The following is a 19,986-nucleotide window of genomic DNA, read 5'->3' as shown; positions in this document are numbered from 1 at the left end:
TAACAGACTCATAAATGCGCAGGGCATTTATAATGTTACCAGTTATGTCCAGTTATAGAAATCGGTGACTGACTGTGTCCAGTTTCCTTTACCGGACTTTACCAACTGTCGCATGTATCTCATTAGTGAAAAAGTATGGATGAAACACAGGCGGGCGGAGTCGAGGGCAGATCTAGTAGTTCAAAAATACTTTTATTCTAAAGCAAAGCAACTTCAGTTTATGTGTGTATTCATAATGGAATGAACATTAAATATCACAAAAAAAAATAGTTTAGTGGATAAAAATCCACCAACGACTATGACCAATTTAACAAAAAATCATCAAAAATTTGTCTTTACTAAAACTTAAAATTGTAAATTATTCTTTGTCCTCAGTTATGAGTTATCGGCCCACTTTAAGTTTTAAGAACAGGGAGGTATTAGTTTCAAAGATTTAATTTCGATAAATTAGAAAAAAAAATTGCAGAAAATAGATACAACAATTTTGTTTGAAGCATATTCAAAAAATGATTCTTGTGTTTCTGGCTGCCTGATATAGTCGTTGGCAGAGAAAGTAACTCATACACAGTGGGTAAAGGAGTTTAATACTGACCTGAGCTGCAACGCGTCCTTGCTTTAGACGTGGTAAGTCTGTATGACTCCAAGAGCTCGTGGCCCATGGCGATATGGTACGGAGATCTTCATCGAATCTGTTAATTATGAAAATAATTATAATTATACTACAATTCTTTCTTATACATATAAATATCATATGATAGTAAAACAAAAATAGCACCATAATTGCAATGAGTAAGATATAATATAGTAAGTCAAGTTCTTTGTATACTCATTGAGAGTACGGGCGCGTAATCAATGCCCAGCTGGCCTACCACAGGTTTGCGGGTGGAAAAAAGAAACCGAACCCATTCTTAGCCCTATCGGGCGGGCAAGTTGGCTTACGTACTATAAATAAGTTCGTTACATATAACATGGTTGCGTGCGCCGAGGAAGTTGTTCTCAATGAATGTGAATTATTTATTTTTTGTAGTATTTGATTATTGGACTATTCTATTCAAATGTATTTAAATGCGTAAATAAGTTTTGTAATTAACGCCCAAGTATTTAAACTGCTTAAGGTTTTTAAATAATGAATTCCCAAATTTTCAGCTGACGTGGTGCGAATTCGGAACTTCGCATTTATAAGACCATAATGTTCACCACAGTGCCAGGAAGGTTGACGGTCTTAAGCATTGATTGAGTGTTCTTACTTCGATGCCAGTTTAGTATTACGGAATCTAGTAACCATCGCTTAGGTAAATATGGCTGGTAGATAGGTAGGTACTATTCTCTCTTAGCAACATGTATTTATAGTAATCGATTTAAAGTAACATAATGAGATTACAAGATTCATTGAATTAATGTCAACTATTAATATGATTATCAGTACTATTAGTTGATAATAATTCAGACTAATGCGCTTAACTTGTTTCTAGGCATGAAAACTTACATGTCAGACTACTCGACATTAAATCTAACCCAATTTGATATAATATATTGCTAAAATTACCCTGTATAGCACATTAAAAAAAAACAAGGAACCATACGCAAACAAATGCATTAAAAAAATGTTTCAAAACCTTTTCCTCTTTTAAATATAATAGTTTTCTGTGTTGTTTTTATTGTTTATTTAATTATTGCCCGATTTAATTCTTAAAAGATTATCCTCATTTTAAAAGTTTACGCCTGAAATCAATCATTTAAAGGAAATTGTATACAATTTTACAATAAATTACCAGTTGATATTTTGGAGATGTCTCTGAAAAAGTTCAAAGTTTGTATTAAACGAAAGCTAGAATAGTCCTATTGTAGTATTACGGACTACGTCAACGATAAAAATGCAAGGGTGTAAATTACTGCTCTAACCAGGTTGCTTCTTTAATAGTTTTTAAATGACAATGTGAGATAGTGATAACAAAAAAAAAAATAATAACTGGCTAAGTTTGTTGTAGGCTTCTTCTTAGACCAGGGCGCGTTTGGAACCCTCATAGCTTTAGTTTTAAGTTGACGAATTTATTTATCGCCATCAACTCACTCCTATGTCACATTTTACATGTAATTTACGCATCAAATGTGCCATCTATGTGTCTATTTGAATAAAGAAATATTTAACTTTGACTTTGAATAATCAAAGTAACACAAAATTTTTATATGGCAGATTGAAATTAGTTGTACTATCGTTTTTGTTTATTCGTCTAATTTTGCTATCTGATCTTGTATTAGATTGATCATTAACATGGGGATTAAGAAGATAGTAACTCGACCTGAAATCTTTGATTTTGTTGTGCAAAAATTTCCTTATGTTCCAAGGTAAATCGTTGTGACCATCGACCAGCGGAGTGTCGTGTAGGAGTCTTTCTGCGAGACGCAAGCGCTCGTGTAGCGGTGCACCCGGTGGGGCCCGGAGAGCCAGAGGGCCAGCAACACAGGCAGTGCCGGCTACCAGCACCAAGATCGCAACACAACACCAACGGCGGTGCCATGCTGATAAGCCTGTTAAAGAAATAAACTAGGTTCAGCGCCTGCAGAAGACACGGCAAGCGGCAAGGCCCGATGTGTCGGTTTATGTGTCATATATGTTTCGTATTTGAATCCGGATACATCGCGATTATATCTTACGATACAACCACGACACGTATAAAAACATATGCGTGCAGCAGCAGAAGGCACTCGGATGGTCGAAGTCTGGCTGATCCTGGACAAACTGGAGTCACGGAAGACAACAACTTTAGATCCTAAGTGCTTATTACAGTTCCGGCGGGAGACAAGGATTTATCAGTTCGAACTTTTGGCCTGAGGGCATCGTGTACCGTCACTATGAGGGAGGATCTTAATATTGTTTATTTTTAATTTAAATAAGATTGTATTAATCCGTAGTTTTTTAAATTCTATAGTATATTATGTGCTTTTAAATAAGATCATAATCGTCATACTCAGCCTTTTAACACAACTTAATGAAGGGATATAGAATATTGCGATGCCTTTGATCTCGTGACATCGCGTTGATAGCGTGACGGCAGTAGAAGAGGCTATATAGATTGTAGGTCCCTTACTACTGAGCCAGTAAGAGTCCTTCCTCGCTCCGCACTAACCACATGACTGCTCTGGTTTCGTCGGACCTTTGTACGGCTATGATTACTCTGCTATTAGTGTTTAATTTCTAGGCACAGGTTTTGCCCTCAAGGGAGGCAGCACCAATTCGGGCGGGCGGACTTTAACACTTATGAAAGTAACTAGGATCGGAGGCATGGAATTAACACATTTTAGCCCGAAATTAGTGCGATTTGTGCTATACTGAATAACACGTCAGTTATAACTATAGCTATATTTTGCCATAACAAATTTTCGCATATTAGAATTATATAATATTTGCTTATTTTATTTATATTTGAATTACGTGTATAAACTTGTTTATTGCTAGGAATACCGCGGGGCGCAGCTAGTATCTAATAAATAATGAGATTTGAGAATCGAGCTCACAACCATTTAACTCGATAGTGAATACTTACTATTTACCTACTACTAGCCCAAGAAGGCTTTGAAAGATTTATTGTGTTGCAACACAAAGCGCGTTTATATCTGGGCTTAACTTAACCCTGTTTCTGTATGACGTTGAAGTCGTAACTATGCGTGAAATGTTTTATTTGTTTCACAAAAGTGAAACACAATTTAATTTTACTGTCCCTGTATTTTCGGTATGCAAACAAAATGCCTATTTTAATAATTCCCAAATTTTAGGAGAATGAATATATCGGATGTGTTCTAGTGCTCAATGCATTCAAATTCGTATTTAATCTAATCACACGCTATGAGGTCACCGAAATGAAATTCATTAAAATATTTATTAATTGTTATTATAAACAGTTGGGTAGACATCATTCAGCTTAATCGTTTAGGAAACCATTTGACTATTAATTTATTGTGAAACATATTAGATAGCAAATAATATATCTGACGTAATGACATGCGGCTCTGAACATTATTTTTGATTATCAGCTTGAAAGGAAGCTCAGCTTTTGGAGAAAGCTTTGCATCGCGAAGCTTTGACCTCTATGTGATCTTAGTAATCAGAAATTCGAACTAGAACAAAGCATAGATAATAATACATTAATTAAGAAGCGCAAGGGTGGGGAATATTGAGAGAAGCTTGAAAGACCAATGGATGCCGTTGTAAAAAATGTAGCATTGGTAAACGTCGACCGACAATATCATCCGACACACTTATGGAGAGCAGTAAATCCGTTTAAGAGTTTCAGTTGTTGACGTTTAGAAGACGAAGAACGACGACATCAAAATCGATTTAGGTCATAGCAATAGTAGTCGGAAGCTTTCATTAAGTCTACCCGCCTTCTCATATACAACACTACTATAGTACAGTTTACTACGGGATGGAAAATTATAGACGGGTTTCAAATAGGGTTGCTTCGTGGCTCCTCCAATGTCCGTTACCGACGTTACCTATATGTGTATAGTTCTTATATCAAGAAACGTACTCAATCTTATAAGCCTGTAGAAAGTGTATTTTTTTTGTAAACCTTAATAATTTTGACAGTATGGTGTTTATATAACTTTTAAATAATTACGCAAGTGTTTGGAATTTGTATTTCAGTAAAAATCTGTTCCCGTTAACATTTTTCCTTTTTGTAGCAACCCTTGGTGTGATCAAATAGATAACATGTAATATTGCTTCAAGTTTAGATCCATTACTTATGTGGGATTAAGCTTCTTGATTAATAGGTACATATAACTTTATCCCAGTTATTCAAGTGGTATCACAATTAAAATTATTCTTTTACACATTAAATTCGTATTCGTTTTACAATAACAAAACTAGGGATTATTATTATAAACGAGTTGTGTAAACCTCAGTATATGCTTACTATTGTGTGTTCCTTCAGCTTCCGATCTCCTATCCGAGATTGTAAAACGGAGGCTTATTTGCACAGTTTCCGAACGAGGAAAGTCGATGGAGGTAAAATTACGTGAAGCCGGACGCACATTGCTTACGTTTCGTACTAAACGACCAGGTAAGTCCATCAGAAGTTCATATGGAGGTACGAAGATAAGACTAACGTGATGCGCGGCACTTGCGTTGTTGTGCCTGCCCACGCGTTACGACATGGCACATAAGTCTAATGTGAATCGGGCTTAACTGTTCAGGCCCTTTCGATGCCTCACGGTTCATAGGTACTAGATGAGGATTAGAAAACATCCTAGTAGTTCTGTAAACAGAATTGTTCAACAAAATTAAATGAATTAATTCCTACGCAATCTGCAAAATATCTATCTTTGAATGCCGACAGATAAGTGACTTTGCGATGGTGTTGCAAACTTTGAAGTCTAGCATTGACGATAACCTTGTTGCCGAGTCTCTTAGCACTACCATCCATTAATTAGTCAGCCTTAGGTAACAAGTAACTTACGCGAAGAATTAGCAGTGATGGTGGAACTGTGGCTGGTTGTCGAAGTTGTGCCAGGTGGAAGCCACTGGGCAGGTTTGCAGGCGTTGCAAGCAGGCGTTCGCCCTTGCGACCGCTCTGTCACATCTGGAGCTGGAGTAGTTCGCTTTTTGCCCTATGAAAACCATAGTTGGCATGAGGAAATAAAAAAAAAACCTAGTTTGGCGGTATTGGTTAAATACCGCGAAACTATATTTTTGAGTGTGACAGTAATTGATGAAAGCGATAAGTTTGCCCAGAAGCTTACTGACAATGCTTGAAAGCAGTCCGCTCCTCTTTTATTTATGAAAAGAAAGAATAATGATTATTAAATGTTTATGTTGGAAATGAGAAACTGTTACGTTTTTCACCGGATTTATTTTTGCATAGATTTTTTGATGGATGAAGTCACAACTAATGATTTTTGAAAATTACTTAAAAGCACAATACAAATCACTCAATAATTTAAGATAAAAGTAAAAGGTCAGTATTTTGGCACGATTTAAAATCAAGTAGAAGTACAGGAGCGACATCAAATAAAACCTTTATTAGTCACTTTATCTTGACGAAAAGTAGGGTCTCGATAAAATCTGTGCGTGAACCTTTATAGACTCTATGGACTGGATTTATATGTTATGTAATGCAGGGATGCCAGAATCTCTGGAGTTCCAGGATTTCGTCATTCAAAATATTATCTTATGTAGGACCTACATTACATCCCAGGAATGCTTACATTTACGTATTTAGTCACAAGATTAGTTTTCTATTGATATACGCATTAAAAATGAGTGCACTTTATAAAGAATATCTCACTAACCGTCGTTATTAAACAGATAAAAGAAGCCGTTTTCCGTAGCGTAAGCTTTTAAAAATTTACTCTATTACTGTTAAGTATAAAACCCACAGAATATTGTGATATAGTCGATTATTCTAACCACAAGGACCACGAGGCATTTTTTTATTTTCAATATATTATTACGTCTAATAAAAGCTTATCTATCAGACCATACATAATATGCATAACGTTATAGCAAAAAATATACTGATAGACAGTATATTTTTTGCTGTAACGTTGTGTATTCGTCATAAAATAATGAACCATATTTTTTGTTATTAGTTATATACGGTCTTTGTTAGTTGCTACAACTAATTAAAAAAAAAACATTCCTTCCGTAGATGTCTATTAAGATTTCAACGGATTCGCAATATCGTTCACCAATAGGCAATTTACGACGACCTCTCACTACGGGGTCTCGTAAGTCGTAGCACTCGATTTTGGAAACCGATCTTTTTAAATTGGATCAGGCATGCCTGTCGTCTCTGGTGTGATATTTTGACTGAGGGTAGTGTAATCCTACTGAAAGTCAAACTGGAATAGGTTTGTCGTATGTATGGTTCTTTACGACTGCCATATCAAAATAGGGCGTCCCTTTTGCAAACGAGCTTGGTTTTTTATAATTTAGAACTTATAAAAAATATATGTATGTTTACTACTAACTTTTCGTCGTGGTTCCACCCGCGTAAACGTATGTTAAATAGCCAGGCGGATAGCCTTATAAAGAGACGTTAACATCCCACGTACGTTTTCATGATGATAAAATGATTCTTTCTTGTAACGAATATTGAAGAACTTAAAAAATTCACAGTTAATTTCTTATGTGGTTTATTCAAAATCGATTACTGATTACTGATTGATTACATATTAAGTACATAGGTCATTTAGTCAGCGCACGCGGTTTTAGGTGCATGGTAACCTTTTTTCTTTTTGCTTTAAAAATACAATTATTAAAATCTTATTTTTACTGAAATAAAACGAAGCCTTTGTTACTTCTGGATAAAAAACTATCTATTGGTAAAAAAGTCTTTGAAATCGGTCCAGTATTTTCGTAGCCTAATTTTTGTATTATTTTTAGGTGGTACCAAAAATAGGTGTGTGTGTGTCGTATTTCCAAACTGGATGAACCGACTTTGATTTTGTTTTTTTATTTTGTTTATTTTCGATGTTTTAAAGGAATTAGTTTTTAAAAAATTGAATTAAAAAAAAAAAAAATTGTTTCGTACAGCGTAAATTATACAATGAAATTGGGGTCATCCTAGTAAGTTACTAGTATTGCTAACCGCACTTGTGGCAGGCGGCCCCGCTCTTCCATAACATCATATACAAATTGAAATAAATAAGTAGATCAAAATTATATAAATCAAAATTAAGTAAAATTTAAAGTTATAAAGGTTAACCAAAGATAATTACAATATGTGTGTCTACTTGTGGTGCGTTTGAGTATGTGTGTGTGTTCGTGTGTGTGTGTTCGTATGTGTGTAAGTAAGTGTATGTGTAAGTGAATGTATGTATAAGTGTGTTATAAACGTGTGCGCGTGTGTCTTTCCGTGACAATGTATGGGATGCTAAATTCATACGTACAGTTGCATAAAATCCTACGTTTCATAATAGTTTAATTTATGCAACCACTCAGTAAGCACTTTTTTGCAATTATAAAGTGCTATTGGGTGTTAGTTTGGAGTGTTCTTCGTTACGTTTCATGAAAAACTGTCCTAGATGGCCGCTGCCACAAAATGGTGGATTACATATATGGATATTAAATTAATGGACTAAACTAGTGGAATAATGCACTTTAAAAAATTTTACTCGCCATTTCGTTATGGCGGCCATCTCGGATTTTAAATTTTACATTTCCAACTCACTCAATATGGGTATCGATTTACGGTTTCTGGGGGTATTTTTAATTTTTAATGTAATAAATTTTCCTATGAATATAATATTAGTACTGACGAGACAAAAAAGCAGATAATTCTTGGGAGTATAGAAATTAAATAAATAATAATAAATAAATAAATATACTACGACAATACACACATCGTCATCTAGCCCCAAAGTAAGCGTAGCTTGTGTTATGGGTACTAAGATGACTGATGAATATTTTTTATTAATAATATACATAAATACTTATAATATACATATAAACACCCAGACACTGAAAAACATTCATGCTCATCACACAAACATTTTCCAGTTGTGGGAATCGAACCCACGGCCTTGGACACAGAAAAAATAAATAATAAATTAAATTGAGACATTTTCAAAAGTTTCGAAATAAAAATATAACTTACGTGTGCATCATAAAATATTGAGGGAATCCTGCTGTCACGTGGGGTATTACAAGTACAGAGCACATGAGCACCGCGAGCAGAGCTCCTTATAACTTTGTCAGGTTCAACAAATGATTGTGTATCATCCACAACATCGTTGTGCAAATTTCTGGAAAGAAAAGCATTTTCGTCTTGCGTCCATGACTCTGATACGCGATCTCTAAATCTGTCGTTGGGAAACTCGTTACACGACAGCTGTCTTCTAATACTTCTACAACGACTTCGATTATCGAGAGTTGAAAATTTAATCAGAGGCGAACTTCGTACGGCGTGTTCATCGTTATTTTCAAAGTTCCTCGAGTGTAATTTTTTTTGCGATGTCATATCTTCGTTACAATTTCGAAGTCGGTCAAAACATTGATCTATGTTAGAAGAAAAGTTTTCATACGTCGTTATATTTTTGAGATCATTTTTTGATTGAAGACCCGAAGAAGAAAAAATACCACTTTGACTATCCATTTTTCTGTTTGATTTATCTACAAGTGACAGCATTGATAGCCTTTTTAGTGAGTTCGTTGAACTGGATGCAATATCAGCAAGCTGAAGTCCATTTTGAGGTTTTTTAGTAATGGGTTCAGCTTTCACTTTTTTTAAATTAGACAATTTTCGTTTAATTTTTTGCACGAGTGTATTGTTTGGATCGTATGATATGAACTGCTTCGAAATATATCTCGACACTCCAACAGTTTTGCTTTTATAATGTTTTCGGTCTAGGCTACGATGTGATCCAATGGCTAGGCTACTACGCCCCGTATCTCGTTTGATCCTTTCTATGTCATAAATATTAAGGGTATGTCCACGCTGCTTGAAAGAGTCGCGATAACAATTTATGTAATTGTTCTGCCGGACATTACAATTGCATACCAAATCAAAATCTTTGTCGGGTATGGGTTGATTGATACAATGTTGCTGCGCAGCGAGAGCCAAACAAGCTTCACAATCTACTCCGAGCAATAATTCTAGACTGGTGTTTCTTATGAATCCGTCACTGAACGTCCGCGATCGGAAATGTGCTGCATGTTGGCTTATATGTGACTCATATTCAGATGGACAGCTGGGCTCTATTCCGCTGCTGGAGCCTCCGACAGCGCTGGTCTCATCATCCATCATGGTAGCTGCATCGCGGTTCACCTGAATGACGCGTGGTTGACGGAATACCCGGCTGTCACTCCGAACTGAACACCGTGATGGTGACGGAGAGGAACGCTTGAAACTGTCAACATGAATCATGATCGCTTTAATTTCGACAAGCTTGATGTGAAGGCATCCTATGAAAGAAAATTGCTTATTACTTATTTTAGTATATATATATATATATACTTAGAAAATACACACATCGCCATCTAGCTCCAAGGTAAGCGTTGCTTGTTATGGGTGCTAAGATAGCTGAAGAATATTTTTACGAATAATATACTAATAAAAATACAGATAAACACCCAGACACTGAAAAACATTCATGTTTATCTAAAAACTTTTTTCCAGGTCTGAGAAACGAACTCACCGCCTTGGACTCAAGAAAGCTGTGTCGCAGCCCACTGCGCAAATCGGTCGTCAAAATAATACGCGCATTATAACAAATACCCACTAAACAATAGCACAAATTTATTCATGTAAATGGTAATGTGCCTACAAATAAAGGATTTGTTTACTTACTAAAACAAACAACCAACTGTCGTCTGTTAGCTGTGGATTCTGTATGGATTAGCCCAAATGTACAATATTGTGGATGCATTGTAATATTTTCACGCAGCTTAAAATAAAAACGGGCATCGCACTACTGAGTTTTCATTTGTTTATTCGATGAATGTACACAACTTGACGTTGAATAGACCGAGAGATGGATGGAGAGGTCCTTTATACAAATATTATATCTGACTCGACTAAGATTACAAATGTGACGCTGAAATTTGTGTAAATATGGTTTTCTTGTGGTTTTAAGTTATATTATGAAAGTAATGTAGTAAAATAATCTTAATACTAAATGCTATTAAAATTCGAAATAGATGTGCGCTTTCGAATAAATTAAAATTTCCAAATTAATTTAACCAGATATATTTCTTTCCTTTAGTTCCAATCAAACCTTCATTGTAAAGAAGTCATCTGAAATTAGACGTAATATGGGCCGGCACCTCACACTCAAACGAACAAACTATTCTTTACTACTGTATGACTTAAAATAATTAGATTTTTTTATTTCTAGTAGTTTTTATCTATATCACTTTTGAAACGTCAGTTCTGTCTTTTTATAGTGACTACCACTGGTTCAGATATTATAAGTTAGTTCGACTACTTTCTTTATATACATAGTGTTCATTTTCCGTTCATTATTATCAAATTACACGCGCAGTGACTAAAGAATGGGGTTTTGTTACGCCAGAAAAGCAGGTCTAACTATGCAACGTCATGATTTAAGAATAAAATTCTTTTCATTCGTATTCCATAAAAAGAAATGACGAGGGTAGATTTTTGTTTTTAAATTACAATGAGACACATTTCATTAAAAATGTTTTGCGGTAATGTTGAATGCTCAAATGCGAGCCGAATAGGGTACTTCCGAGCTAGCTCTCTGGCGCATCGGTGTGTTTTGTGGCTTAAATAGGAGGTCCCGGCTTCAATTTCCTGCTCGAATCTGTTTTATCATTATCAGATTAGATCATTATCATCTTAACTACGGCACGTCCACTTCTTTCAAATTTATACACGCTACGGTTTTGCGTCATGCATGTATTCAACGACTCCCTGCGATCCATTTCCCGCCCACGGCCACTTCATCTTTGATTTTGTATTTGATTCCGTAAAGATACTCCGAAGTCCAAAGTGAATCGGTGATAGCCCAGTGAGTAGAATTTCGACCTCACTTTCGAGGGGCTGAGTTCGAATCCCAGCACGCACCTCTAACTTTTTTAAGTAAAGTGCGTTTAAGCAATTAAATTACCACATGCTTCAAAGGTGAAGGAAAACATCATGAGGAATCAATCCTGCATGAGAGTTCTCCATAATGTTCTCAATTGCGTGTGGAGGCCACCAATACGCACTGGGCCAGCGTGGTGTACTACGGTCTTAACCCCTTCTCGACCCGTGCCCTGTAGTGGGCCAGTAATCGGTTGATATGATGATTACTACGTTGACTCAAAATTCTGAGCATACCTAGTTCTTACCTTCGCCTGCCAAGTGATCCGGAACTTTCTTGTGCGGCTGACATTTACCGGGTTAGTTAGGGGACAAGTAATTTCTAAATAAATATGAAGCAGAAGAATTTATTATTTTTTAAAACGTGTGTACTTAATAAAAGATATATACGCGTTGAAATCATGCGGGGTCAGTCACGAGCTAACTTGTAATGTAAACTTATACAATATGCTTAAAATTATATTGGCGGTTGATTATACCGGATTACGAAAAATATTATTGCAAGCATTTCATTTTTGAATAACAAACTAATTCCTACTAAATTTGGTCACAGACTGCCGTTAGGGACCTGGCTTAGCATTATTCGAATAATCGCCAAAGATTCCGGTTATACTGCTACAACCCTAACGGTTACGAGCTTAACACAACACGGAAAATAAATGCAGCTAGAGTAGTATCAAAGATTTTCTCTGTACTGAAAATGCGAATGTATCAGGAAGCTCGCGTTTTCAGAACTGGAAAAATACGTTGTGTTGTGGCTCTTGTGGCACTGATACATTAACTTTAGCGAAATGCAGAAAGTGTTCACTAGTACTCTTACTAGGAGCATCCACGTTGACAAAGGTAGAGTCGTTTTCAGTGATCAAAATACTTTTACATCGCCGTCGGAAAATGTACTTAATGCATTATTTGAAAGCCTGATTTCGTCCTCCTTGTAGAAAATAGTGGAATAAAAATCCTAAGCGGTTACGGGGAAAATCGTAAGAAAAGAATTACGTACTCTGCTGTGACCATCAGTAAAAAGTCACATTTATAACACGATGATAAAATCCGAACTATGCTCGACTAAGCATAGAGGGGGCATAACGTTTTTCCTTTACGTGACGATTTGTGCCCGTTAGCTCCCACCCAAGCCGTGTTAAGGAGTGTCCTTTCCAAAAGTCCGTATGAAACTAGAGATGTTGTAGCAAAATTTTAATAAGCCGTTCGAAACGTGCAAACCACAGAATTGAGAACATATTACATGTTCTCAATTCTGTCGTACACACGTAGGATCGTACGTTTTTACCAGTGTTCCAATCTTAGAAGGTAAGGCTAAATTGCATCATACTCATTATTCTTGGTTTTTTACTGTCCGGAAGCTGTCTGGCTCCAAATTCTCTTATACTTAAGAATTCCGGGTTGTGCAGACAATTCTTAACTATTGGGGTTTTCTGTTAAGAAATGTTATGAAATATGAATTAATAGGCGGGCCTCAACAAATAATCAAACTTCTTTAATCTAACCTTTTAATCCCTCTCCCCAATGAGGCATGCGCCCAGCAGTGGGACACGTTACTTAGGATAAAGATAACAGTTTGTATAATGACTACTCGTATAATGTAGACATGCATTGTTGGTTTTGTTCATCTATCATTCCATTAACAAAATAATGGAAGCGAATAGAGGGTTGGATAAAATGTAGAAGAGAGATATTTTGTTGGAGGCTTCTAGGTAAGCGGTCATTTGTAAGCAGCCGAGAAAAATGCTCACTCAGCCAGAAAAAAACAATCATGAATGGTGAGCTTTCCGTGCCTTTGGTTGTTCACATCCTTCGGGTCTTAAGATATCGTTCTTCAACGTAATTGGGGCTTAGGGACGATTGTGCCTCGGCAATAATTGCTGAGGAGTTATTAAATTCATTGGCGCCCTAAGATAAAAAACAAAAAAAAACTAGACAAGTGCGAGTCAGACTGACGGACCGAGGTTTCCTATCTTGTAAGAAAAAATGTAGGAAGAAAACCTGTTTGAACAGCAATAACCCAAAAGTTTTTTTGTAAAGGATTTCTCTTCAAATATAGCGATATTGATTTTAGGAATCTGGGGCCTTTAGTTTTAAGGTTCCGTACCCGAGCCCTGTTACTATGCGTTCGCTGTATCGCTGTCAGCGAGCCGTATCGCTGTTGAGTTGAAATTTTTACAAAATATGTCTTCTATTGCTGTTATAACCGGTCACCATATAGAAAAGAGATTTTTGTGTGTTTTTTTGCTTGATTTGAATAAGTTTAATACCATTGCCTTATAATAATAAACCTTATTAATAAACGAGGTTTTGTTGCTGGAACGTTACTACACTGTGTTTTGTCACGTCCTAACATTTAAAAGGAACTGTCAGTTGAAGTTTTAATAAAGGGGTTCGTGTGAGCGTCAAACTCGCAATTAGCCGGTTTTTTATACATATTTAAGATTACCTAATTGGTATGCTTGTTTTAATTATACTTGATGAAAATTTACATGCGGCTTGAAACAAATTTCCGAATCCGTTTTATACAAAAAAAAAATACGGTCTTCCATATATCGAGATATTATTAGAAGGTAAACTTTATCTGGTCGCGTCAGAGCTTAATTTTGTCTGATTTTCAATAAAGAGGACAAGAAACAAAACATGTTTTTATTAGCGCATCCGCAATGAATTTAGAAATTGAGATTTTATAAATTTAGTCCGGGTATTGAAAATAAGACTGTCATATATTTTCGAGTATTATTTACGTTGTAAAATATATTATTATTAAGCGTATCTCTTGGATAAGCTCGAGTAAGGCATATCCAACTCAAGAGTTATCGGTCCTTGTCTTACTACTTAAGGTAAATTTCCTTACTTGAGGTGGTATTTACCTCGCAAGGCAAAGGATCCGGGTTTGATACATTGCAACTACTTTATTAAGCTAGCATATATACTACTTTTTCGCTTTTAATTGTCACTTGAAAAGCTATTTTATTTATTATGCCCTGTTTGCTTTCAAGATATTTAAGAAATCTTTAACTTATCAACTCAAAGTACGACATAAAATAAAGATGGAAAGTTATTTGTAGCGAATAGAATAAAATAATTTGATAAAAAGTGCAAAGACTAAAACAAGTTAATTTTGTACTATGATTTAGCTGGAACGATATTTAAATGAGAAAACCCGCGGAGAAAACAAAACGAAAGGAAAACTTTAAATGTTTTTTAAAGATGAATGTGTCTTATGTAAGTCGCATTAATTAGCATATCTGTGGAACCAGGCAACTGGCATTATGAACTACATTCAGTACTTGCATTTTAATTGAGACTCAGTGCGTTTCAAATAGCACATTCTAATGGAGTTCACAGAGTAACTATTACAATTGTAACCTCAATAAGGGTGAAGTAACTTTTACAAGTAATTAATAATGAAATGATCAATTATCGTTAGATAAAAAAGCATATTTTTATTTTCTATACTAAAGATAAAAAGTGCGGCAAGTAACCTGAACACAAGAAGTTTCTCTTTTTTAGCGTTAGTAAAATTAAATTTAATTCTAGGTTTTAATTATCCAGCAGTTCCATATCATAACAACAAATATTTTTTTGATAAAAAAAGTAAATCCCTACTTCCCTACTAATATTATAAATGTGAATGTTAGTTTGTTTGTTACGCTTTCACGCGAAAACAACGGCACCGATCTTTATGAAACTTTTTATACATATTCTTGGAGGTATTAGAAATAATATACTGTACTTTTAATTCCAAAAAAAAAAAAAACGTAAGAAAAAAAATGTTTGTGAAAAAAACTCAAAATCTCATATATGACTATAGGCGGGCGAAGCCGCAGGGCACATCTAGTAATTATATAAATTAATTTAAAAAAGTTTAAAAATTAACTCAAATAAACAAAGAATGTTTTTCTCAAAAAACATGTCTTCTAATTTTACGAAATGTAACTTAAGTTACATACTTTAGATGATGACTCACCAGGATGTAAGGAAGCATTAAGAGGGTTGTGAATTGGATCCGTAACAAGGGTTGGATTCATTTTGATTTAAACGTTCTTCTGGGATAATTGTTTACTTGCAAATTGTTTTGATTCTCTCCAGTTAGGAATAGTGAGTGATGGATGATTTTCCGTTATTGCTTTATACCTACTAGGTAATGTGTGAAACTTCTTCTAAATGTATTATATTGAACCCTCGTCAATATTGACCCAATGAAATAGGGATGAGGAATTTTCACAATGGATTAGGTTGGTGGAATTATTAAGGAAAACCTTTGTTCTGTTGCAGGTTTTCCGACTTATCCATTGTTAAAGATAACAAAAATATCGTATAACAGTGTGGAAAAATTTAATGAACAAATACGTCTAATAAATTAAACGTTAAGTATTAATGGAATATGCCGTGTGGTTTTTAACCACCCCTCATCTTTCCGCAAGTGTCGTACGAGGCGACTGAGGGAATATAATGGACAGCGGGCGGCAATCTCAGCATCTCTGTCCTACTACTAGTATCTACTGCCATAATTGACCAGTCTGCCCAACGTGGTGATTATGGAAAACTATTCCGTTGGAAGAGGTTTTTAGTCTATTGTTGTTTGATTAATAATATATTTGGGTTAAAACATTTGTCTATCGCCGGCTACGTTATGTTAAGATAAAAGGGTCCAGACTCTTAAAAAATCTTTTTTATTTTATTTTTATTCCACTATAAGTCAGTCCTTGATTAAAATCTCACCTGGTGCAGTTTAAGATGAAAGGTATGACAGTTTTATGCAGTTTCCACGCGGCATCGTATCGCAACATTAAATCGCTTGGTGCCACGACTTTTTCTGTAGGGTGAAAACTAACCACGGGCAAAACCTCCCACCGGACAAAAAAAAAGAGTAAGTTAGTTTAGTTATCTTTTCTTTGTGCTCTATTTTTAACCGACGTTTTAAAAAAACCCTCTCATTAATTAGTATATACATGATACTTAAGTCTTCGTTAATGTGAAATTAAAACGATAAAGTTGGGCGAGAAAATGTAAAGTTCGAAGAGTTTAGTGAACAAACCTTTGTATTTTACATTTTGTAAAACTAATTTAAGCAGGACCGACCCTTTTGGTATAGGGTTACAAAAATACTTAGTTTAAATTTAAAAAAAAATAATGTTTGTTAATAACAAGAATAAACCGGTGTATTCAGTAATATTCAATCATCATCATCATATCAATTTATTACCACCCCACTACAGAGCACGGGTCTCCTTCCAAAATGAGAAGGGTTTAGGCCGTCGTCTACCAGGGCGGCCCAGTGCGCATTGGTAAACTCCACACGCCTTTGATAATATTATGGAGAACTCTCAGGCATGCAGGTTTCCTCACGATGTTATTGAACTACGATTACATTGACAGTCGAAGCAAGTGATATTTTAAATTTGTTAAAACGTACTGAGCTTAGAAAAGTTTAAGGGGTGTGCTGGGATTTGAACCCACCACAAAGTGTAGCCGAAGTCCTAACCACTAGGCTCGCACCACACTTGATATGCACTTTGTAAAAAAACACATCCTAAATTATCAGGACGACATAAACCGACCTAAGTTAACCTAATCTTTCGCTCATATTCAGGTAACGACTAATGTGATGTAAAAAGCTATTCATGGTATATGAAGTATAAACAAAGTATTATGGATTTACCCTTTTTTACCCACTTCTAAATTAGGTGCAGTTTGTGGATTTACCACGTAAGTTTTTTTTTCGTGGTTAATACACTGATTTCTATCCTCATCTGATTATTTTTTTAAGTTTTCTTGCTTAGCGTTATACCTTTGACAAGAACAGAAAAATTTTAGAAATGCGAGGTTACCCTAGAAAGTCAAAAGTGATACTTCTGAAAAAACCAGGTAACATCGCATTTATAAAGTTTTTCTGTTCTTGTCAAAGGTATGACGCTAAGCAAGAAAACTTTAAAAAAAAAATAATAATTAAAACTTTATATAAGGTTCGTTTCAAAATATTTTTTAGGGATCCGCAGAAACAAAACCCTTTTAGTATCACTATTTTGGTTTGTCCGTCCATATGTACAAATTTAAACATAAAAAATATAATTTGACGCATTGAAAATAGGGTGATTATCTTCTCCATTGAATTTTTCGTCAACTTAACTTCTAAATATTTTTGTCCAAACCTTTGTTCTCCGAGATAGCTGGTCATACTAAGTCGAATTTCATACCGAATAATTAAGTAATTGGTTTCTTATTTTTGGCTTTTAAGGCGTGGTTTCGTACTCACTGGCTGATATTATCAAAACCTACAGGGTACTTGCCGGTGACCTGCAATCTTGAAATTAAACACGAAGGTAGATCTTACGACCAATATAATGAACCAATATCATTGGTAAATGACTAATTTTAATTCCGATTTTGAATTATAATTAAATCCACATATTGTTTTACATTGTACATAAATTGCCCATACATTGAGCACAAGAAACTTAGGGACAAACTTAGGTTTATCTTCCACATAAACAAACAAACTAATAAAACCTAACCTAACAAAAAATCTACCTTCAGGTTTGCTCATTAAGCACAAGTGACCACAAACTTCGAAAACCATTGATTACAATTCCAGTATTGAATTTTAGCCAAAATGCGGTCAAAATGTAGTGTGGTAATTAGGTCAAATAGAATATCATGTGAAAGGGCTCGATTTATAGATCCTAAAATAGGCCTTTTTCCTTTAGAGTCGCATAATTCATCATTCAACATCTATCATAAAAGAGAGTAAAAAAACACCGTTGTTTGTCTGTCGGAAGATCTCATAGTTGATAGACATTTGTAATTTTTTTTTGCATTGGTAATAAATAGCACAGTTAGTTTATTGTAGGAATTAATAACAGTTTAATAGGGTGTTGAGTTAATGCTTTAAATTTATCTTTCTCAGGCTCAGGCTCAACAGTAAGTTGTAAAAGTTGAGGATGTTGAGTTTACAAACAAATATAGTTATCATCTTAAAAAAATATTTGTTTATTTTTAAAATTAAATATAATTTTTATTTACGACACGATTTTTTTTTAGAAGTTTCCGACTTCTTCCTCCGTTTTGATTAAAATTTAAAGAATAAAAAAACCTTACAAGTATTTTAGGCAAAGGTAAAAATACCTTATCGTTACAATAAATAACTTCTAAGTTTCTAATTATAGAAGCAATTAATAACGGATCAAGGTAAAAGCATGTCGTTCGAGTGTTATTACGCCAAACAAAGCGGCCGTTTGAGCCTGGCTTACATTCCTGTTTGACCAGGTAAATTCCTCGGCCTTCTTGATTAATATTGACTTGTTTTAATTAAAACTGGAGTTCGGATTTGATGCAACAGAAAATTTAAATTCGTGTTCGTGTAAAATAGCATGTTCTATCTACGTTAAACTTACTTTACTATCTGAATATGTAATGTAAAATAATAAAGAATGATAATGCTGTTTTGCAAATATGCTGGTGAAAGCAAAATTAGGAGTTAATCAGACTAGAGTTTCACGTATCATTATCCAAAACAATGATTACATTATAAAGATTTATACTTCTACATAATTTACCAGAATGTATCCGAAATTAACCTACAAATACATTGCAATAGTTTCGGTAAAGTATTTTTTTATAACAACTAAAAACTATGTAGGGAATTATTGATAAATTGGGTAAATGTACACTTAGTGGCTTATCAGTGGATATAAGCTTGAAATACCGTATAGTGTCGACTCTAATAAATTCAGTTGTAAGTGTAAAATTTAATCGTAAAATAAAAATGTTAATGATAATCATTAAAACAATTCGTAGATAATAATTTGAAGTAAATTATTAAAGAAACCTTGTAGTCCAAAATACAAGGATAATCCAAAATAAAAAATTATATAATAATTATATATTAATTAAAATTAGTTATAAAATAATCCTAAATAGTGAAGCTTAACTTTTTCAATATTGAAAACTAAGTGATCGAGTTAAAATAAAGTACTTACGTTAAACAAACAATTAATCTAGCACTGTAATAGCACGCGAAATTACACGAATAAGTTTTCACTGGTGCCTCTCATGGTGTCCCAACGTAAGATAAGTCTCGTCATTCAAACACAATAGGGGATTTATTAATGACATGCTTTTAAGTAGCTTCGCTAAAGACTAACACGATGTTACGGGTTACGATACCGTAGCTCGAGTGAGCTACGTGAGCGCTACGCGGGGCAATATTCCGAGGGCGGCAAATGTTGAGCGAGCGACCGCGGGGAACGCGTGGGTCGCACTGGGTCCGTTCTCTGTTAGCTGCGATTAATCCATACAAGGGAGACGAGGAGGCTGTATTCACCGGACCGGAGGACGGTCGGGCGACGAGCGCCGACTGCCGCCGCCCGCAAAGCTGCTTTGGCGGCCGCTTGAGTCCGCCTCCCGCCGCCGTTGCGTCGTGTTGACACAA

The 19,986-nt window shown here is 35.1% G+C and overlaps 1 protein-coding gene across 1 annotated transcript in view; it reads right to left on the bottom strand.

The window, feature by feature from the left end:
• The window catches only part of LOC120637178, a 30,558-nt gene extending 10,703 nt beyond the window's left edge, over window positions 1–19,855 (bottom strand). Inside the window, exons 1-5 of the mRNA XM_039908854.1 lie at window positions 19,535–19,855; window positions 8,601–9,907; window positions 5,460–5,610; window positions 2,301–2,529; window positions 593–689 (exon numbers count right to left, since the gene is read on the bottom strand). Of these exons, the coding sequence (XP_039764788.1) occupies window positions 593–689; window positions 2,301–2,529; window positions 5,460–5,610; window positions 8,601–9,869 (1,746 nt within the window). The 5' untranslated portion in view covers window positions 9,870–9,907; window positions 19,535–19,855. The remainder of the gene's footprint in view (window positions 1–592; window positions 690–2,300; window positions 2,530–5,459; window positions 5,611–8,600; window positions 9,908–19,534) is intronic.
• Between the last annotated feature and the right edge of the window lie 131 nt (window positions 19,856–19,986).

This window comes from Pararge aegeria, chromosome 3 (genome assembly GCF_905163445.1).
Source record: "Pararge aegeria chromosome 3, ilParAegt1.1, whole genome shotgun sequence".
Lineage (NCBI taxonomy): Eukaryota > Metazoa > Arthropoda > Insecta > Lepidoptera > Nymphalidae > Pararge > Pararge aegeria.
Note: the sequence above shows the minus strand (reverse complement) of the source record. Positions and strands in the feature narration are given on the sequence as shown.